Source organism: Marmota monax, unplaced genomic scaffold, assembly GCF_021218885.2.
Source record: "Marmota monax isolate L192 unplaced genomic scaffold, Marmota_monax_Labrador192_F-V1.1 WCK01_AAM20220418_F8-fsc00087, whole genome shotgun sequence".
NCBI lineage: Eukaryota > Metazoa > Chordata > Mammalia > Rodentia > Sciuridae > Marmota > Marmota monax.
In genome coordinates this window covers 3,764,040-3,787,327 of record NW_026693476.1, presented here as the reverse complement: position 1 = coordinate 3,787,327, position 23,288 = coordinate 3,764,040, and the positions used below count along the sequence as shown (strand labels likewise).

The 23,288-nt window shown below is 44.2% G+C and overlaps 1 protein-coding gene across 1 annotated transcript in view; it reads right to left on the bottom strand.

The window, feature by feature from the left end:
- Positions 1–2,734: 2,734 nt before the first annotated feature.
- The window catches only part of Casq2 (calsequestrin 2), a 61,652-nt gene continuing 41,098 nt past the window's right edge, over positions 2,735–23,288 (bottom strand). Inside the window, exons 8-11 of the mRNA XM_046458319.2 lie at positions 18,239–18,293; positions 7,907–8,007; positions 5,685–5,759; positions 2,735–4,031 (exon numbers count right to left, since the gene is read on the bottom strand). Coding sequence (XP_046314275.1) covers positions 3,804–4,031; positions 5,685–5,759; positions 7,907–8,007; positions 18,239–18,293 — 459 coding nt within the window. The 3' untranslated portion in view covers positions 2,735–3,803. The remainder of the gene's footprint in view (positions 4,032–5,684; positions 5,760–7,906; positions 8,008–18,238; positions 18,294–23,288) is intronic.

Sequence of the window (23,288 nt, the reverse complement as noted above, 5' to 3'; positions counted from 1 at the left end):
TCCCACCACCCTTCTTTATGAAGATGGACCTTTTCCAAAATGCTGCTGAGCTTTTTTTTCTAGCCCTGATTACTGTCCTGGTTAGTAGGTGACCACCTCTTGTCCAAGTTTCTAAGGGTAAAGTTCCTATGTGGGGGGTCTAGACTTTCGATCCTCCTTAGGCAGGCTCAGTTGGGGGCAGGAAACTGGGAAGTGCATTTTCTTAAACTCTAGTCTCCTAAGTTCTGCTTTTCCATAATAACGGTGATATTTTGGAATGTGCTGACTTTTTGACCTGATTTTTCAATTGGTAAATATCTTAGAAAGAGAGCTACCTTTTAAGGAAATCGCTTTAGAGCCCCAAAGCTTTGTTGATCCCAGATGCCCATGGGACACACAGAGGAAGCTTGCCAGGGGCAGTGGACTCGGGGCTTAGAACTCAGAGAGGCCAGGCCACAGAGAGAGGAAGTGGGGAAGCCACAGGTGGGATAAGATGACCCAATCAAATGGGAAGTTGGGTGGTCCCCAACCTTGGCTTGTGTCAGTCCCCGTGACTATGGAGATGTTCAGTACCCAGCTTTGGGGATGGCATGGACATAGCTCTGGGCTGGTGAGAGGTGTCTGTGTTTTCTAAAAAAAAAACTTGAGTGTGATCCTGATGCTCACTTCACAGGGCTGCAAAACCCTGGAACTTAACCTGGAAATGTTAAGTTTTCAGACAGAGCCTCAGGAACCAGCATTTAAGAGGAATCTGGGTTGTCAGGGTCTGTGGATCAAAAACCATTTGATAATGACTTATAATGAATAATATTAACATGATGGGATTCCCAAGGACCTGCATGGGACACAAGCTTGTTACAGAAGAGACAAGTTCATTTCAAGTTCTGGGATTTGTTTTTTAAACAGTAATACATTAAAAATGTTCATTCTGGATAACATAATGAATCTGATCTCTTTTTTTTTTTCTTTTTCCAACAGCATGGCCAAATCTTGTGTTTCTAATTAGTCCACATTTCAAATGTTATTTAAGTTGATTATGGTCTCAGAATGAAAGAAAAAGGGGCATTTGGTTGTAGCGATAAAAAATATTATGGGAAATTCACTGAGTCCATCTTTGCACAGTATCTAAGAAAAATAAGCAATCCTTTGATCTTTAAGGAATCAATTTAATTTAAATCCTTGTAAACAAAAAAATGGGGTTGCATTTACATTCCTTCCAAGTGTTTGTGTGATCATGGGAAAACTACTTGAGTCCTTTGTCTTAGTTTCCTCATCTGTAAAATAAGGACAATAGCAAGATGTGTCTCATAAACCACTGAGGATTAAATGAGAATGAGATAACACATGTGAAGCACTTAACACAGTACTCTAGGTACATAACAAATGTTCCATGACTGCCAACCTAAAACATTAAGACTAAAAGGCCCTAGGACTTACAGACAGGACTGGCTTAACTCCTCGTGATTCTAATGTGGGAGCACCATAACAAGATTTTAACTTAATGCACATTTCTCAGGCCTCTGAGAATGAGGAAATTTTCTCTGTCTGTGAAATAGAGACCACATTCGTTATGGACCACACTCCTTGGCTGCATGAAGGATTAGCATCATGGACTGCTTTGTACAGTTCCTTCTCTAAGAGCTTATTTAGGGTGACTGGACCTGGGTGGATAGCAACACAGTACAGCTTGAAGAGCATCTCCCTGATTTTGTGAGAGGAGAAATACATACATAATGAGGCCCTGTATTGTAGACCAAAGTGTGCTCCCCAAATTTATGTTCAAGCCTTAACCTCCAATGTGACTGTATTGGGCTTTATGGAGGGAATCAAAGGTAAATAAAGTCATAGGAATGGGGCCCAATCTGATAGGACAGGTATCCTCATAAGAAGAGGAAGAGACATCAGAACTTGCCTGTGCACCCTCTCTCTGTCTCTGTGCTGCTGAGGAAAGGCCTTTCCAGAACATAAATGCCAGGAAGAGAGCTTTTACCAGGAACCAACCCTGTTGACAACTTCATCTTGGACTTCTGACCTCTGGAACTGTGAGAAAATTTTCTGTTGTTTAAGCCACTGGATCTGTGGTCTTCTGTTATAGCAGCCCAAGCTGCCTAATACACTCTATAAGCTCCATTATCCAGTAGTGCTGGAGAATTATAGCTCTACAATTATTAGCTCCATAGAGGAGCACCTACTTTGTGATGAGCAAAGTACTAAGTACTGGAGAGTCAAAGATAAGCAAATTTCTTGCTGCTAGGGAGCCTGCAATTTAGTGAAAGGACAGATGCGCAAATATAGGTTATAATTAAAATGATAAATGTCATGACCGAGAGCATGCACAAAATGCCATGGAAGCAGAAGGGAACAGGGTGCACAGACAACGGTAGAGATGGCCAAACTGGGACTCCACGAGGAGGAGGAGAAGCTGTTTCAGGTGGACGGTAATAACTACATGTTGTGTTGTGTTGAGTTTGAAGTGTGTGAAGTGCATTAGAACCAAGATGACCAGAGGCAGTTGAGCAAGTGGATCTAAAACTAAGGCAAGAAAGAAGTCAAGGTTAGAGAGCTATATTGGAAAGGAGTAGCACACAGGTGGTAGTTGATGTGCAAGGGTGATATTGCCATGGACGAGTGGACACAGTGCAGAGACAGTGAAAAAACACCAACAAAACAGAGAAGAAAGAGAAAGGAAGGACTGGACCAAAGGAGAATGAATGGAATCCGAAACACCAAGACAGGATTTTCAAGGTAGTCTCAATATTTTCAAAATACGAGTTTAATGACCATTAGTTAACTACTATTCCACAAAAAAAAAATTTGCCCTAATTTCAAAAAATTTGCATAGTATCTTATATTTGTTAACAGATTGAGAAAATAAATTAGAAATTGTACTGCACACTTAATACTAAACCTATCAAGCATAACGTAACTTTTAGACAGTTCAGAAGGCACTTTGGGTCTTGGTTTTTTCCCTTTCCCCATGGCCTCAGGGCATCATTATGAACTCCAATTATTTTATTGCCCTGGTCAACTGTGGGAGTGCTGATAAATTGACCACTGGATAAAGTGACCTTTACATGGGGAGACTCACTAGCAGCACAGAGAAGGGGTATTCAATGCCCTGCTCAAACTAAGGGGTAGCCCATTCCCAGGAGAAAAATAAAGAGCCTCTGAGCCTTCAGTCTCTTCCCTTCTTCCCCACTGCTGGTGAATACGTGAGACTTGTCACCTGGTAGGAAGTTCAGAGAGCAAATCAACCTCCCGCCCCAGCATCCGAATAGCCTGGAAATGACAGTGACATCTAAACAGAAGTCCTGAGGCCTCTCAATAGCCATCCAAGGGCTCCGGTCAGAGTCCACCGATGTTCTAGGTCTGGGGGCTGAATTGATAAATAGTGTGCCCTCCCTGGGCTCTGATGACAAGGTCACACCATGCTTGTGAACTAGCAAAGGGTCATCTCTGTTACTGGCACAGTCAAAGGTGACAAGTAAACTTAAGTAGAGGTGTTAGGAGATGGTTCTGCCCAGACTGCCAGATTCAGGCATGGCTAGGACCCTGGATGGTCTAGGAAAGAACCAGAACTGTTGTGTGACAGTCAGGACAGGTCAACATGGAACGTGCCTCTCCTGTCCCTGCTGAGTCGGACTGCTGGATTTGAAAAGGCATCTGCTGAACTGTATCGCTCCTGATGAGCAGGGTGACATTGTTGGGAAAAGGAACACAGAGTCGGCTAGGTGTGAGGCGGGGCTGCTCTCTGCCACCCTGGCCATCATATGGTTGGAGGTGGCTGGGATTTTTTCTTCATCCAGAACCATTTGGAGTCAGAGCTATTCATCATCATCATCACTGTCATCATTCTCCTCTTCATCAGAATCATCATCGTCATCCTCATCGTCCTCCTCGTCATTGTTGTTATCATCGTCATCATCTTCGTCTTCGTTGTCATCATCTTCAGTGTTGATCTTTCCAGAAAGCACATCCTCAATCCAGTCTTCCAGCTCCTCCGCTGTGGGCAGGTCATCATCGTCTGGAATCTCCATCCAGACACTGTCCGCCTGCAGCAGGGGACACAATGAACCAGTGAGCAGGTGCATGAGGGCAGGGTCAGACCAGAAGGTTCCAAGCAGCTGTGTGGAGTGGCCCCCATGTCTCTTACACCTACCAGGAATATGTACACATTGTTAAATGCCAAGGTGCAGAATGGTATGTGCAGTGCTCTGTTCGAGTAACATAAAATGAAATGTGCATCCCACTGCCCAGTGGCTATACACATATATGAAATTTCTGGTAGGACACTCATGCAGCAAGCAGGCATGGTAGTGCATGCCTATACTCCCAGCTCCTGGAAGGGTGGAGGTGGGGGCTGAGGCAGGAGGATTGCAAGTTCAAAGCCAGCCTCAGCAACTTAGCGCACATCTAAACAACTTAGCAAGACCCTATCTTAAAATTAAAAATCAAAAGGACTGGACATATGGCTCAGGGGTAAAGTGCCCCTGGGTTCAATCCCCAGTACTGCAGAAACAAAACAGAACAAAACAAAATAACAACAAACTCAATGTAACAAGAACCAATGATTTGTCAAGGAATGGGACTAGGGATGAAGTTAAGGCAGTGAGAGGGGGAAAAAAAACACTTTTCCTTTTCATTTATTATCCTACTATTTCATTTTTATCATTTATATCACCTATTTCATTTATACCCCCCCTATTTTATTTAAATTGTTTTAACTTGAACATATATTCATTTATTCATATTTAGGTACTGGGGATTGAACCACTGAGTTACACCCCCAGCCTTTTTTATTTTTTTCGATAAGACAGGGTCTCACTAAGTTGCTGAAGCTGGCATCCAACTTGCAATCCTCCTGATTCAGCCTCCCAAATCTCTGGGATTACAGACATGGACCACCAAGCCCAGAAAGCATATTTTTTAAAAATTATTTTTTATTATTACTAATTTTAAAAGTAGTTTACAAAGTAAATGAATGTAGAGCTCCCTGGGTGATTGAACAACTAACAACAAGGCGAGAGGACATTGCTAATGGTCCCTGTTCACAAGATGGTCGACTTCAATTACTATGGCTCTATTGCGGGCTCTGGTGACCATCGGTTCTGTCTGCTGTTTGCCTGGTTGAATCTGTTCTCACTTGTTATGGTGGAATTGCTTCAGAGTCTGGACTGAGGTCTGAAATTCCTCACACTCTGCCAGTCCAGCTCACTGGTTCTTCTCACCTTAGTTCACCAGCACCTGAACTGTGAGAAGAATCCCCTTAACTGTGTAGGATTTTCTTCCTTCTCTTCATAGCCTGCTCTCCAGCTGTGGGACAGCTGTCTGCATGAGCTTCTGCACCACAACGACCCCTCACTGGGGATGCAATGACCGCTCCAGGTGTGGGCTCCCTTATGTGAACAGACCTTGTTGTCTGGCGTTGGGAAGAGGATTTTCTTGGGTGGAAGGTTATAGATGGATGAGTTGGACCAGGCTGGTCTCAAGCAAGGGAATGTACCCAGGGAGCAAAGCCACGGAACTGTAGCTTAAGACTGGCTTCAGAGACCAGGTTTGGCCACAGTGGCAAGTTTCCCGAGCTCGGGCAGGGCCAAGGGTTCTGCCCGTCGCTAAAGCAGCTGATGATCTCACAGTCTGGGCCACAGAGCAGCAAACCATGCCCGCTGAGGGTGCCTGAGCAAACCTTCATGGGAGATACTCACGTCTGTCACATTCACCACCCCAATCTGTGGCTTGAATAGATCAATCTTGAAAGTCTTCTCCCAGTAAGCAACAAGCTGCAACAACAACAACAAAAAAATCAGATTAGACAGCAAGCAGAGGGTGATCCCTGTTACAGCCACTTTTTGTGGCTGGACTCACCTGCCATTCTACCATAGTAACTGGGTCACCATTGGTTCAAGGTCTTCCGCACACTTGTGGGTACTTAGGAAATTGAAGACTTGGCCCCAGCCCTCAGGCACTTTAAATAAGCACTTAATAAAAGATGTCATAGCCCAAACTACGAAAACATATAATATAAAAGCTTCTACAGCTGTAAGGAAGAAAATTACAGAGATGGTCCAACAATGATTCCCAAATTACTTGTGGCTCTTTTATAGTTCAAGGGTGATGAAAGAGCTGTTTCCCTCCATCTCTCTCTCAGTGTTCCATTCGAAAAAAATCCCTTATCTTGTGCCACTTTGATACAAGAAATGGCAAAAAAAAAGCAGTGATCTACCATAAGTTGGCATAAAAAATAAATAAAAGGAAGATTTCTTCATTCAGCCAGGCTTGGGCTCCATGTGGACAAATATCTGGGACAGGACTGCAGGAGCCAGAGGCCATCGGGCTGAGAAAATGGAGATACCCTGTGGTAAAAAGTGTCCCAGGGAAATATAGGGACTGATGAGCACTGAGATTTTCAGGAATCTGGAAATCACAATAGTGTTAAGCTTACTCCTTTGCAAAAACCAAGTCAAACACACAGAAGTGACCAAGAGCATTGCAGATTATCTACAAGCTTACATAACAAAATAGTAAGATAAACAAGAAATACAACCAGGCAGAAGCAAAAAAAAATTTTTTTTAAAAAAAAGCTGTGCTCTGTTCAGTCATATATGGCCAGGACTTTCTAGAATTACTCAGAATTACAACATTGGTTTCAAGTGTCATAGAAGTCTCTGCCTTTGATTCACCCATCTCCACACAGGATTGGATATTAGGATACTTGAGATCATTATATCCCTCAATTTTCTGTATTTAATCATAGTATTCATGATTTTCTGGATTTAATCATCATTTATAACCTACACAACTAATATTAATTCCTGGGAGATAAAGTTTTTATTTACTGAATGATAACTTATACTCATTACGTGCAGTTAGCTCTACTGGAAATGATCACCATAGACTTGGGTTGGCAGATCTCTTCAGCTGTCATTCTTTTCATCTGTCTGATAGAGATCATGATAGCACCTGTGTCACAGGGTTGTTGAGGGGAGGAGTTGTGATGGTGCATGGACAGAACTCCCTGTAGTTGCAGATACCCAGTAGAGGGCATTATCTATATTCATAATCATTACTACCGGATTCACGTACCATACAAATTCTCTTCATTCTTTTTAAAGCCAAGCATAATGAAAGCTTCCTTGATCATTGACACTGGTTAGAGTTCGGACTCTAAGGTTCTTGCACCTTTAATACATGTTAGATACTCCCCAGCTCCTGGGGGACGCACCATGGATGAGGTAGGCATGGTCTCTGCCCTCAAAGAGGTCTCTCCACCAAGTTCTTAACTCTACAAAAAAATATTAATCTCTGGATTTTATTATGTAGTAATTCGAGTTGCTTCAAAATGATGGTCCCTGCTGGCCAGAGCAGTGCATGCCTGTAATCCCAGCAGCTCAGGAGGCTGAGGCAAGAGGATCACAAGTTCAAAGCCAGCCTCAGCAATGGCGAGTCGCTAAGTAACTCAGTAAGACCCTGACTCTAAATAAAATACAAAATAGGGCTGGGGATGTGGCTCAGTGGTTGAGTGCCCCTCAGTTCAATCCCTGGTACCCCCTTCCCACAAAAATGATGGTCCTCACCCAGAAAATGAAAGGAGTTACAGGGAGGGAGAGTGGTGGGATGAGGGGCATCGATGGAGAATGGCAGAAGGAATCCACCCTGCTCACTTGGGTGGGTCTCTCTGAGAGTCTCCAACTCCTATCTCTGGGTTATGAGAACAGTAGTAAGTCTGGCCATTTCAGTGACTGCACCAGGCCCCAAGTTCAATGCTCTCCCATGAGCCAGGATCTCCTACACCATAACGGGTGGCCCCTGGGCTTCTTTAAGTGTCCTTACTTATTTTATCTCCTCCTTCATGCATGAGAGCCTCATGCTACACACAAACATGAGACTGAAGGAGACCAGAAATGGGGCCCTGGCCTGAGCCACTTACCAGAGGAAAGTCATCTGGGTCGATCCACACGATGCTCAGGTCAGGGTTGTCAGTGTTGTCCCGGGCCACCTGTTTCAGGATCTCCAGGAACTCATAGCCATCTGAAGTAGGATTCAAGAAGGTTGAGTAACCCCTGCACACACATGGGTTCCCACACGGAGAGCGGAGAGCTCATCTTTCCATGAGGGTGTCTTAGGCCATTTGGTGTGTACCCTCAATTATAGGATTAGTCTATAAAATGAGTCATGTGAGGGTTCCAGCCACAAAGCATCTTATATGAAGGAAACCATAAAAGTTTTCAATAAAGAAATTAAAAGCTCACACAGAACTGACCAGTTTCTAACCTAAAGCCAAATCCCATTTTTTCACTTGCATAGCCTTAGTGAAAAAGCTTAGTGCCCAAGCAGATGACCCTTGCCTGTTCCCAGTGACCCTGAGCCATCTCTTACAGCATGTGCTATCCGTCAGAGTTTCCCCACATCTGCTCTATGGGCCAAGAACATTTAAGTCTTCCCTTGGTTCTGTGCAACCTGGAATTCCTAAAATCTTCCAACAAAGTGTGCTCCTGTTCCACAGTCAAATGGGGCTTCCCACTCCCTCCTTCACCAGTTCTGTTTATACTCTGCCCTCCCTCCATTCAGTCAGCAGTATTCACTGCCCTCAGGGAGGGATGATTCATATAGGAAAAGCAAAGACAAGGCTTCTAACCTTCAAGAAACAAACTTTCAAAAGCCTAAACCTTAAAGAGCTGGTGCATAAAATCTTCACTATAAGCAAAAATCCTAGAAGAACTCTTTGGTAAGAGATGGCATACTATAAACCCTCAGTGCCACTATTCTATCCTTAGCTAGAACAGATAAGAGTTTAGATTCTGGCTTGTCCCTGAGAATAAACAGTGTGTGTGTGTGTAAATGTGTGTGTGTAAGTGTGTGCAGGAACCCAAGCTGTGTGTGCATATGTGTCCACCTATAGAATCTCCATAAGGTCAGGGAATCCAAAAGTAGAGAGGACTCACACTTTGCTTCAGAATAAAACTCAGGCAAATGGAGGTCCCCAGAGTGTTTTAGAGACGCCCTTAGCACGAGGGCAGAAGGAGTCAGGAGGCTTCATGGAGCTGTCTGTGCTTCTGAGAAACATGACTAGAGTCAAGGTGGAGGCAGACCTGATGATTTACTACAGGTAAATAGTAAGGGACCGGGCCAGTGGTGACCTGCTTAGAACAAGGGCTACCTGGCAGAGAGAATGACAGACTTCTCTGAAGAAGCCCATGTGGACAGATGATGATGATCCCACCAGCTATGCCTGGGAACCAGCAAGACCCGAGTCCTTAGGATGGTTGGGTGGGGTTGAGGGACAATTAATTCGGTGGTACACAACTCCAAGTAGACATTTAGGTTCAGCTCTAAACGATTCAGTTACTTTCTCGCATAGCTGAATTTATGGCCTGAAGTTTAGACGTTTATTATAAACAGCTCACCAACTGCTTGAGAATTCAGTCCAGCAACTTCCCTTTCTTTGAAAAGCATCTTCCTTCCTCCCAACTTCCCACCCATGCCCCATGGCCTCAGTTTAACAAAACTCCCTCTCCAGCAACTGGCCTCTGTTTGGCTATTTCAGCCCTTTGGCCAAAGTGTTGCTTACAATTCTTCTTCTCTAATATATTCCAGATATAACGCATACTATTAGCAGCTCTGCTTTGGGTCTAACTAACTCATACTGAGGAGTCCCACTGGTGCCCTTAGGCATTATTACCTGGAAATCAAAGTGACATTAATGGAGAAGAGGGTCTTTATGGCCTGCAGTCTCTTCCTGCAGAGATGACTGTGTTGGCCTAAGTGGTTTGTCAATCTCTGCTCATCCTTATATTGCAAATGAGATTATATGGCAGTCACCTGAGATTGACAGGTCCTGTGCTTTAGAGTTTGTGCATCTATCACCTCAGGGATGAGGACAGGGATAGAGGAGGCAGGGGTGGGGTTCTGCTCCTGCTTCCTGTAGGTGTGACTGAGAAGGTCAAGCCCCTCCAGAATGTCACCAGCTGCTCTATGTGGTGACTGTGGCTCTCCTCCAGGAACGTGCCCATGTCATAGGAGAAGGAAATAAGGAAATGCACAGAGCATTTGTGGATTCATGGATCATAATGCACAGACAGCTAGGAGGAAGCCCCCCCCCCAAAAAAAATCTACAGTTACTGCTTTCAGCAGCAGAGTAGAAAAGGAAGAATAATTGAGGTGACATTGCCTATTTTCTGGAAGATGAGATTCTAATATTAAAGTGACCTTGACGGATCTATAAAACAAAGAGGATGAAACCCAACAACACAGACCCAAAGGCAAGTAGAGAGTAAACCTGAGGTGCAACCTGAGACTGATTTACATAAAGAAAAGGAGAGAACTGAGGCCACAGAGAGGAGCTCAAGTTCTCCAGAAGCCATGCTTAGAGATGCAGAGGGCACTGTCTGTAGTCAGAACTACAGGCTGCATGACAACAGAGCACTGCAGTTTTCTGATGGAAAAAAATTCACATAATGTTAGGGTTCATAAAAAGGAATGTTCCGTGAAAGAACCAACAGCACATTTCTATTCTACATTTTATAGCAGGTTCAGAGATAAAAACAATGGAAGAATAAAAATCCAGTTGTAGAAGAAAAAATAAAGTGGATTAGAATTTTGACATAAATAAAATAATTCAAAAGTGGGGGTTTAAAGCCTGTTTTTAAGAATATGAATGGTGTTTGTGAAGAGAATATTCTTCTTGCCTACAAAGGAACAAGGAAAGCTCAAAAACCATTCAAAGAAAAAAATAAATAAGATTGGCATTAAAGCAGAGAAATTTCATTGAGATCCAAGGGCAGCCCTTTTTGGGAGTGGGTACCAGATATTTTACTCAGGAGCACTCAGCCACTGAGCCACACCCCCAGCCCTATCTTGTATTTTATTTAGAGACAGGGTCTCACTGAGTTGCTTAGCTGAGGCTGGCTTTGGATTCACCATCCTTCTGCCTTAGCCTCTCAAGCCGCTGGGAATACAGGTGTGCACCAATGCGTCCAGCAAGGGCAGCCCATTCACTTGTGGGGTGAGAGATTCCATAATGGGCACTCATCAATGGCCCCGGATATTTTCAATAACAGAATAGCCCGTTCTTCAAGGAGGTAGCCATCACAACACTGAAACACATGGGTTCTGGGGCCAAATGACCTTGTCTAAATCAGCATGTGATTCAGGCCACATTATTTAATGTCTTGTTTCCTTGTGAGTAAAATGGGGCAATGATGATACTACCTACTTCATGGGGTGATAGTATGTTAAACGAGTATCTCTGAGGCACTTAAGACAGTGCCTGGCACGCAGTAAGGTTCAGCCATTATTTTTCCTCAATGATCTGACATTTTTCTGAATGCAAGGAAGCTGAAGAGCCCCCAGAAGCCCAGCCATTCATCTGTGTATTCTACACATATGTATTAAGAGCAGTGACCTGGGTGCCAGGAGAAGGTTAGGAACAGTCTTGGACCCATAAGACAGTGTGTCCAGGGGTGGTTCTTTGTGGCTCCTGTTGCTGATTCTGTGAATGAAGAGTTTTGGGACATCTGTACCAGCTGGTTGATGGAGAACCTTGCCTTCATAATTGAATTAGAGCCAGTTTAACTGCTTTGTTTGTAAGGCATTAGCTCACTTGAATCTTCCTGATTCAAGGGGTGCAAGCCGCCAAGGCTGTCCCCTCTTCAGTCTCCAGCCCGGAGTAGAGCTGTTTGAATGGCTTCTCATCAGGCTGGGAAACCTAAATTAGGGCAGCTCACCTTGTGTCATATGTATTCCATTGCTAAAATCCTAAGTTTTAAGTTCCTTTTTCTGCTCTGGAGAGCTTCAGTTTCTTGGTAAAACTGGCAGATACCCTGAACAAGGAAAATAGCCACTGGGGAGCCCCCTCTGCCCAGGACGGCAGCTGCAGAAAGCCTATTTCACTTTTGTAATTAGACATTAAGCACAGGATTAGAGCACAGCTGGAATTGTGAGAGTGGACCAGTGAGTTTGAAGTGAATAAATGTTTCCTTTATCAGTGATGGACCTGGCTTCAAGTTCTTTTTAGCTTGTGACCAGCTAGCTTTCAGAAGGAATAGCCCATAATTCAAAAACTACATGTAGAGAAAAGGGGGGGGGTGGGATGCTATTCAGAGACCCGCAGGCCGAAAGCCCCCTAGATTTGGCAGCTAGAGGACTATTCCCTGAGGCTATTAGAGAAACACCAATTTCCAGAGCCACAGAAAATCCCCAACATCCTGAACACCAGGCAGGTGCACAGCCCCCTGTCTTTTCTTTTGAATATCTGCAGGGTTAAAATCCTTTGACCCTCCTAAAGGCCAAAAATGAGATTGATAATCCTTAACAGTCAAGAATGTCTTCTTTGCACCCAACTCCTTGTGAAATCTCCTTCTTCACAAGAAGTTCATTTCCACATTTCTTCCTTTATAGACACAGGACTTTGTTCTTTGTATGCAGAAAGTCCATAATCATGCTGCCCCGACATTTACTTGTTGAGCACTTACTGAGCACAGAGTACTTTTGCATTTAGTCTTCACGTCTGGTCTTGATGGTCTTATCTTCATTTCACAAAGAAAGGAAGCAAGATACAGGGAGAGGAAGTGACTTGTTCAGACACATATGAGCAAGTGGAAGATCCAGGAGTCTAACTCAGATCTTTAGTCTGTATGTCTGGAGCTGTTTCCACCATTCATCTTCCTTCTAGGGTCTCAGCCCTCTTCACAGTAATGCTGCCATCTTCCTTCCTTCCTTAAATCTGTGCCCCCCGAGAACCTCAAACCCTGAGTAACAGCTTCAACATCAGGGAGGCAGGGGCTGGGTCACAGAGGGACCAGTCCGTGTTGTAGCCGTGGCACTGGTGGGCTGCTCCTGCCTTTCCCATGTTGCAGGGTAGTCCCGCCCTACCTCTGATCACACTCCTGAGCCCTGTCCTCCCCACAGCCACCGTGAGATGGGTGGGTTAGCCTGGTGATGATGTTGAATACGACGACTAGAATCTCAGATATGGACCAAAGTAAAGAGGAGGGCCCTGCGAACTCCAATTCCTTTCCAGCTACTTGGGCTTTAGTCCCCAGAGTCCAGGACCCAGAAGGTTTCCCACGGAAAGCAAGTGGCCTCTGGGAATCATATCTTTGTGGGAAGAGAAACCGGTGATTATCCTTTCCTGATTCCCTGGCAGAGGCTGGTGGGAATGAGCCTGTACCAAGCCCTTGGGGACTAGCTCCAGGCTGGGAGCAGCCATGATGGGAGCCAAGGCCCCATCTGGCAGAGGCACATGTCTTAGTCAAAGCCATGGCCCAGGAGCAGACAGGCCTGCCGTGCTGCCCCCCTGCCCTTAACCTCTGTCCTGTAAGCTAATCCTGGGGAACTGGCTGTGCTTAACCTACTAGGCACTGGAAGGATCCCTCCCCCGACTCCACATCATGGAGAGTTGTGAGCCTTAGGGTCTCTGCCTAGGCATAGAGACTGAGGGTTGGGACAGCCATGTGACAGGTACACAAATAAGTAGGCCAGGGGCCAGCCCGTCGCGCAGCTTAGAGGTTATGTCTGGAGAGGACATTAGGTCTGAAGTTGGGGGACCTCACACAGGTTCCTTAACCCCTCTGGGTCCTCCATTTCTCCCTCTGGAAATGGAGCAAATAGCTGCCTTGTTACTCCATAGGCTTGCTGATAATTAGGAGACGCTATTGTCATCATGTAAAGACGGTGGGGCACCTGTCCTGGGCCTTCTTCCTTTCCCTCCTATACTCATATCAACCTTTTATTCATTTGAAGTTTTTTCTCACTACTTTCATTTTTCATTGATGGGAAGGTTTTTTTCTTTCTTCTTATTGCCTTCGGTAGGTATATTTTGAATCTTCACAATGTTCCAGGCCCAGGGCCAGGTGCTGGGACACACAGGTCTTCTCTCAGAAAGGCTCAGGGGGTCCTCAGGCCAAAGCCTACTTAGTAGGTATGGAATTCTCCATCAGCAGAATTCTGTGGGCCTGTGCCCTATAGGGAGCCTCAGAAGGACAGACACGGCTGGCAGTTCTCCCTGACAAAACACAGTCACCCAGAAGCCACATGTGAGCGCAAGATGTCTACTTAGAACGGGGGACATTGTGTGGGCCGCGTATTTTTGAGATGGTGCCTGAGACATAGGACCCTGCTGCTCCTTACTTAGACTTATTTCTATGTTCTGTCTTCTCCTAATCCTTGAACCCCAGAATTCGAGAGACAGATGCATTTTCATGATGGAGAGAAGCATAAGGTGGTGGTTACAGAGCCCAGACTTGAGGCTGGATTGCTGGGTTTGAATCCCATTTCTACCTGTTACTTGATATATGACTGTGGGATACTCTTTAATTTCTCTGTACCTGTGCATCCTCATCTGTACCCTGGGGAAGATGAAATAACAGCCCTTATCCAGAGAATTATTGTAAAGATTACGTGCACTAATGTTTGGAATAATGTTTAGCATCTAAGCTAGTAAGAATCAAATATCGAACTTGCTAAACCAACTTTAAATTTAAAAAACTTAAAGAAGCATTTAGTGTTCCTGATGGAGACAATTGGTCTCAAAATCATTTTTACAAGAACCTGAGGCAGTGGAAGCTCAGGTGCAACAGGGCTTGGAGACTTGCTTCTAGGGCCTGTCACTAATTCTGTTCCACTCCTCAAGACAGCAGCCTGTCCTTGCCTTTCCAGCTTGTTAGTGCTAATATTCCTGGTGCCCTTGGAGGATATCCATCCAGCACGCGCTCATGTAGAAACGCTGCTTTGCAAACCTTTCATCAAGTGTTATAAAGAAGATGTCAGCCTGATGCAGACACATCTGGGGGAGGCAGGCAAGAAAGCCGTTCATTTTCAAAGCTGTCAAACAAGCAGCTCTGGGCCGGCACTTGAGTGCTGCTGTGGGAAAGAAGGTTTGGGTGGAGGTACTTGGGCTGCTGTGGGTCCCCAGCAAGACAACAGAACCCAGGCAATGTCCTTCCCAGCCAGGTCTCCCTGCCAGCACTGGGATGGGAGCTTGCTGCAAGGAGGAACCTGACGGTTTCGCTCCAGGGTCAGGACAGAGGGCACTGCCTTCTCCCAGGAGGCCTGCCTATCCTCAGCTTTCTGTGGTGGGCCACCATAGCCCTGTGAAGGTCAGAACTGCAACAAGAGTCCTTGTGGGTCCAGGCCACTGGGAGAGATATGAGTGATGGATGCTGCTTTATAATCTCAGATTCCAAATCCCGGAACATCAGTGAGCAGCAAAGAAAGTGGGATTCGTCTTCATTAACTGGGCACTCAAGCTCCCAGATGGCTCTGCTCTCTTCTCGCTTTCCTGCCCTCCTCCTGCTCACACAGCCCTTGCCCTTTCTCCCTACACTGCAGCAGCACTGAGCATGCTCAGAGCCCGAGGCCTGCCGATTGGCAGGGGCACTGTTGGAGAGGTGGTGTGATAGGGTGGACTTTTTCCCAGAAGAAGCCCTCAGGAAATCTAAGCTCACATTTCTGTGGTCCCACAGCCCTGTGATCTTGAGCATGCTACTGAACTTGTTGGGTTTCCATTTTCTTGTCCTTCAAATACTGGAGGTGGAGGGGGTGGTGAAAGACAGCGGAGAAGGGAGAAGGTGTACTGAATGGTAGGACTCAGAATGGCATATAAGTAAATGTCTGCAGCATGTCTCCCCATAAGGGTGTGGGTGGGGAGCCACACAGCCCTCAGCTTAATGCCACTGCTTCCCAGCAAGTTAACCTCTCTCAGCCTCAGCTTCCTCCACTCCTAAAATGGGTATAAAAATAGAACCTCCCTTGTGGGATTATGTCATATAAGCACACAGTGAATGACATTATCACCACCTTCATCATAATCACGATACCTAATCCTGATGCTCTAGAGAGCCTACTAGAATGTGAACTTTAGTTTAGGTGCTGTGGGTGCTACAGGCAAGTTACTTAATCTCTAAGACTCCCTTTCCTCATATGTCACTGGAATAATAATTAAATCACCATCTACACATCACCGAATGACTTTAGGACTAAATGAAATCATCTACAGAAAACTCCCAGCTCAGTTCTTCAATACTGTTAGCTCTTTAAGAAGAATCGTGCTGCTTTCCTGGATGTATACCCTTCCTCCTTTGGCAGGGCAGGTAGCAGTCTGGTCAGGCAATAGGTCCTGCGCAACTTGTTAGCAAGAGCAAAGTTATCCAAGGAACTGTCCTGGGCAGAATTGAAATTCTTAATCCTGTAGCCAGGCCTCTGGGCCCAGGTTACACATGGATGCCCTGCAGGTAAATCACTGACTAACCACAAAGTCAAAGTCAGGGACCAGAATGGAAAAGCCCTTCATTTTTCCAGTCTGATTGGCAAGGTCCTCCCTCTGGTGAAAGATGATGCTTTCAGAGCTCCTCCCCCTCCCCTCAGTGCAGTGCTTCGGCTTCTGAGAAACAAGCCCCAGCTTGGTCTCCTTGGGAGAAAGGCAGAGCTTTCAGGCCCAGGGATATTTGTGTAGGGAGGAGGTAGAAGAAGTTTCAGGAGCTTGATTCATTGCAGCAGCAATCTCGGTCAAACAGGTTTCTGCAATTCAGGGAGGGCTCTTTGTTCCATTGTTGCAGAGAGCCAGACAGGCCTCCCCACAATCCTGGAAGGGGGCAGTGGGGCGGGAAGGAAGTTCCCTGGAGTCCTGCCAGCCAGCAGCTGCCAGTAGCAACTTCATCTCAGTTCACACAACACCAGGGATCCGATTCTGTTTGATTATTGCTTGTAAACCTTGGGCAACTGGCTTCCTTTGGTATTTTCTCCCCCAGGGATAGAGGATGGTCAGAAACTGTGAAAAGAAGTTGAAACTATTCTGGCTTTTATTTATTTACTCACTTATTTATGGACAAGGCCACAATCTCCTTGAAGAGGTTTTCCAACTGTGCAAATTTATAATAAGAAATCTGGCACATTAACAGATATTCAAAAAAATGAACAGGAGAGGTAGAGGAAGCTCTCAGGTGATTTGGAGTATAAATTTGATTTTGATGTAATGGAATATTATTTGATCCTAAAAATGAATGAAATACTGATACACGCTGTATCACGGGTACACCTAGGAAACATCATGCAGGATGAAAATGTTATAGACTTAAGTAGTATCACAAAGTTGCACAACTTGGTGATATCCAAAACCCCACTGAACTGTGCATTTTAAAAGGGTAATGATGATGTGGATGATATTTTCATTTTTTTTAATTGTAAAAGAATTTGGGTTGCAGTCAATCTGACAATCTGTCCCACAAATATTTTTTGGGCACCTGCCATGTGTCAAGGCATTTTGAAGAATTAGGTATACTGAAAGACATCTGTCTCTCCTTCATGATGTTCCACCAAGTGTGTTTCTTGGATAGCTAGTAAAATTTCTCTGAGCCTGTTGGAGGTCACCTCTCGATGTCTCCCTCCAAGAGTAGCTAAAGTCCTGACAAACACCTTTCGAGTCCACATTTCCTAGAGCAGTGCTTCCTAAGTCTGATGGTGCATACAACTTGGCTAAGGTCTGTCTCAGGTAGCTCAAGGGATCTTTGGTACTTTGCAGTCTGGACACTGTCAGGTTTTGGAATCCTGCCCAGGCACCTCATGGCCCAAGGCCTGGCTGCTAAGCCATTCATGATGGAGCTCCTTGCATCCTAGGTTGCATTCTGGATGGTTTCAGGTCTCTAAAAGGACACAGGATCTCTATTTTCACTTTCTTTTGGGGACCACTGTATCTCACAGAGCATCACCCTAGGGAACCAGCATTTCACCTCCTGCAAAATTCAATTTTTCTGCACTTCACCAGGGAAAAGTTGTGCAAGTTGCAATAAAAAGAATTACTCATTCAATTATAGAGTCAGTCTTGCACTTTGTAAAATAAGCTGCTTGGTTTGCTTAGTTCTCATAGTTTAGGGAAATATGTTTTATTCTGTTGAAGGATACATGTGTTATTATATTAACATAAGATGTGATTTATGTAGGCTAGATCATGAAATTGGTGACTAAATATTTAAAGTGAACAGAAGTTCATACACACATGTCCTGTCGAGCTTGCATATTCTAGTGCTCTCGCCAGTGCCCAACACTCCTCTAGTTGGGGCCGCTAAGCAGAATGTCTAAAGTTCTAATTTGTCCACACCTCCTCTTCCCTTAGCTGTGTGCACAACTGAAGACAGATTCACACCTAACAGGTGACCACCAGGGGGTGCCCAATATCTTGCGGTTGCCACATAGAAAGGATGCGAGGGAGGAGAAGGTAAGGTGAGACAGTTTCTGCTAACAGCTAAGCAGATGGGGGGTGTCCTACCTGGGTCACTCCTCTCTGCAAAGGCCACGATATGGATCCCATTCAAGTCATCCTCCTGAAGGAGAAAAGAAACCAAGGTCACACTCTCAGATGGAGGAGTGAGCCAGGGACAGGGACACAGAGGTTTGGACTGGAAATGGGTGGGTGGAGGTTTGCAGGACGTGGAAGGGGAACGGACATGGAGATACAGAGGAACAGAGCAGGGCATACATTAAGGAAGGGGACAGAGATGAGCAGCTGGCAGGAATGCATAGAATTTTGATCAGGGATTTGGATAAATGGGTTTGCTAGATGGGAGAACACCAGCTACACATACCAAGACATAAGCACTACATGGATCTCACTCCTGGGTTTGGTCAGTCCAGAAGAGCAGCAGTAAAAAGTGAAATGAGGAAGAATGTGAGTCTGGCTTATCAGGAGCTTCCGGGGAAGCAAGCATGCAGAGGCAGCTCAGTGACTGTGGCTACCAGTCTGTTTCAAGAATTTGCCACCAGGAGGTATCATCAGCAATATATCAGATTATGGGAACTTCTGCATGCTGCTGATAGATCCTGAAACCATCCCCAAGTGGGCAGCAGATGAGAACCCTCCAGGTCTATTAGGATGTGGGTTGTTGTTGTTTATACAAGTTAGGACTCTGGTTGAAGAAACAGCCCATGAAGTTAGTAGGGGGACACCCTGCTGGCTGTGACCTCCAGGGGTTTCCTTGGGGTCCTTTCTGCTCTCAATCCAAAGCTTGCCAAATCAGTATGAGCATTTCTATGAGTGTGGGAGGCCTCAAGAAGACTCATGAATTGGGGTGTCTGGAAGATTGAGGGTATATGATTGAGGGAATAGTGAGTGTGGCGGTGGGGGCCAGGACAAGGAAAAGAAACCAGAGAGAGTATTTCAGATAATGGGCAAGCAAGAGGCATTTTGTGTTTCCACATCCTGGACACAAAGGGCCTTCTGCCTTGTGTCTCCTTTGCATTGATTGTTGCAGGAGGAGGAAAAGTAGGAGCATCGGAGGGGCCCTGTGAAAAGAAATGTGATGCCTAGGAGACTTGGAGAGGAATATGTGTGAGATAGAGGCACCTGGGGACAAAGCCAAGTGAATACTGATTATGACATGGGAGAGGTATTCACTGGGCACCCTGAATGGCATACCAGAATCATCTTATAGGGGAAAAAAAACAAAACTCCATGCATCTCAACCCTCCCCAGATCTCCGTTTCCATTTCAATTGATTTTAATGCTGTTGCAATCCTATCTAAATGCTAATTTTTCCCCTATGAGTATAGAATGGACAAAACCCCAAAAAAATTCTAAGAGAGATTAAATAGAAAATATTATTATTAAAAACAAGACAGTGGGCACTGCCTTGGTCAGATTCTTTGGGGAATTGAATTTTACAGATATAGATATGTGTGTGCGTGCCAGTTTATTACACAAATCCGATAGCAACCAGAAGGGGAGTCTGAGGTCTCACTGTTTTACATTTGCTATTCTTGCCAGATGGAATATCCCGGTCAGTTCTCATTAGGCTGCCCTGCATCTCTGTCTCCTGCCATCAGTTGGAAGTGAGTGCTGTTAACTCTCTGAAGCAGGCCTCATTTCTGTGTGCCCTTCTAGAAGGCGTTTGGAAATTGGTTTTTGAATTAAGAATCCATATTCGTTTTCTAAGAGGCTGCTCGTAATATGCCTGTCACTCTCCAAGGCCTGACATTGTCCCTGGCTGGAGAGCTGTAACCAAGGGACAGAGCCCCTCTCTGCCTGCATCTCACAGATTCAGCACACAAACCTCTTTTGAACACCCAAGAAGAAGCAGGTGCATGCTAGGGGCCAGGCATTTTCAGTAATAAACTCACAAGAGTCCATGGCAAGCCCATGAGTCGGTAAGAACCCAGTGTGCACAGGCCAGAAAGAGGTGAGCTCCCTGCAGGACTGAGAAAACTAAGGGCTTTCTCTGAACCTGGAAGTCTTTGCTACCTAGAGCAACCATCTGGCCTTTACATCATACTGCCTTGGAAATTCCCTTTTTAATTGCACAAATATTTTCTTATCAACTAGGTGGTCAGCTCTCTAGGAGAATTATCATGCTTCAAAATAACAATGATGAGGGGCTGGAGTTGTGGCTCAGTGGTAGAGCACTTGCCTGGCATGTGTGAGGCCCTGGGTTCAATCCTCAGGACTGCATATAAATAAATGGGTAAATAATTTTTTTTAAAAGATCCATTGACAACTTAAGAATATTTTGAAAAAATGATGATTCAAATGTTGACAGTATCTTCCACTTGCCACTTTTGTATAAGTACTTTGTAAATATATTATCTCTAAATCTCAAATAAAAATCCTATTCCTACTTAATACTTAAAGAATTGGTGACTTACCCAAGGCTGCAGAGCTAGTAATTGACATAGTGGGATTCCAGCCAGTTCTTTCTGGCCCCAAAGCCCACTGCCTTGGTCCATTCTGACTGCCATAACAAAATATCAAAGTGGGGAGCTTATAAATAACAGAAATCAATGAACTTTATTTCTTACTTTTCTTGAGGCTGGGAAGTCAAAGAGGAAGTCACTGTCAGATTCAGAGTTTGGATTTTCCCTGCACTTTGGCTCATAGATAAAAGGGTTAACTAGTTCTTGTGACTTTTTGCATAAAGGTAATAACCCCAATCATGAGGGCCCCCCATGATCCAACCACCCTTAAAGGCCCCACCTTCTAATACCATCACCTTGGACATGAGATTTCATAGAAACCAATGTTATAGGTTCTTTTTTCTTTCTTTCTTTTTAGTTGTAGATAGACACGATACCTTTATTTTATTTATTTATTTTTACATGGCACTGAGGATCGAACTCAGTGCCTCACACGTGCCAGACAAGCTCTTTACCACTGAGCCATAACCCCAGCCCTATAATTCTTATTAATGTTGATTGATTAAAAAAAGAGTGTGACTATAAAAATCTTAGATTGTCACTAAGGAAAACTAGATACTAGTAGAGATACTAAGAAGAAATTAGCCTTATCACTTTTCTAAGAACCAGATATGTTGCCAGTGTCAATATTTTATTTCCTTCATCTCTTTTGAATGTTCTCCTATTGAATGAAGAGGCACAGAGGGGAAAAATAAGTAGTTTAGGCTAACAGGCTTCCTAACTGAGGTGCAGTGTAGCGGCCTCGGCCTTGTCTAGGAGTCTTTGGCCTCATTTTGGAAGTGCCTTGCTATTGCAATAGAGAGAGGATTGTTTTAGAAGAAAGCAGTGATTCTCATCCCCTCTGGACACTTGCCAAGGACTCTGACTGACCATTTGCCAGGATGGGGGTGGAGTGTCCAAGGAGAATGACAGGTCAGCACTGCGTTTGGATTGCCCTGCCTCACCTTGAAATTTTTCTAGTGTTATAAATAAATAAGTGTTCTTGGATTTACACATACCAAATATTACTAGGCACCAATTTCTTTAGTAATAATACGATAGGTTGCAGATGATCTGTGACTTTAGAAACCTGCATAGGGCTTGGGATGTGGCTCAAGTGGTAGCGCGCTCGCCTGGCATGCATGTGGCCGGGGTTTGATCCTCAGCACCACATACAAACAAAGACGTTGTGTCCGCCGAAAAAATAAAAATACATAAATAAATAAATTCTCTTTCTCTCTCTCTCTCTCTCTCAAAAAAAAAAAAAAGAAAGAAAAGAAAAGAAACCTGCATAATTGGAGTGGGGGGTAGAAAAAGGTAAATAGTTACTGTATTCTAGCTAGCTTTCCTATCTTATTTAAAAGTTTTTCAATGTCTGAGAAAGTGGCTGTTGAAGATAAAGATTCTTAAGTTCATTAACTGGTCACTTTCCATAATATCTGATTAGGTGGTCTATGAGGATATCACTCTGGAGAAGTGCTCTCCAGTTGGACATGCACATTCTGGACCAGTCACAGAAGCCCTAACCAGACCCAGACAGCCCTCATCCAAGTTTCCCAACAGGGAGGAAGGCAAAGCAGGGGTGTTAGGAAAGAGCAAACCATTCTAGAGTCCTTTCTCGACTTGGTTAAACTAAATACCCTTGCCTAGATCATGGAGAATTGTTTTGTAGGGATAAGGGAAATAGAAAAACTAAAGATAAAGACACAACAGAACAGACTGGGAGTGATCGTTCTCAATTTAAAATGGTAATTTGTTTTATGAAAGAGAGAAAGATCATGAATCTATTCAGGATTAAAGGCCGCTAAAGAAACATAGCAACTGAATGCAAATGTGGGATCTGGCATTGGCTCCTAGGCCAGGAAAAAAATAAAAGTTTTTCTTTTGCAATGAAGGACATTAATGAAATAACTGGTCAGTATAAATAACGTCTATGGATTAGATAGCAGAGTTAGATCAGTGATGATTTTGACCATTGTTCTATGACTATTAGAAAAAATGCTTACGTTTAGAAATTCTTGAAGTATTTAGGATAAAGGGGAATCACATCTGCTACTTACTCTCAAACAGTTCTCTCTTTCTCTCTCTCTCTCTCTCTCTCTCTCTCTCTCTCTCTCTCTCACACACACACACACACAAATATTCATGGAGAGAGGGAGAGAGAGAGACAGGAAGTCATGATGGCAAAATGTTAACATTTGGGGAATTTGGGTGAAGAAATAATGAAATTCTTTGCACTACTTTTGTTAAGCTGAAATTATTTTAGAGTAAAAGGTTAGATCAATTTTTAAAAGGAATATTACATTTAAAGCATTGTTATACCCTTTTGTTGTTATTATTTTTAAACTTAGGAACGAGACCTTTTAAAGGTTAATTTTTTGAAAGGCTTAAATGTTAGGAAAATAGGTTTTTAACTATACTTGGTTTTTCTTAAATAATGCACTCCTCTAGACTCAGTTATTCGTCCTTCAGTGTCTATGAAATATTTTCTCTCCTTTCAGAAATTCATCTGAGTTACATGCCGACAAAACAGTATGTATAAAGTTACTCCATGGTCCTGTTTATCCATCATCCCTGATCATGAATTAGAGTATTTAAAAAAAATGCTTCCATGTTAATCCTTTAACCCCTACTCCTACCCCAAATGGCACCTG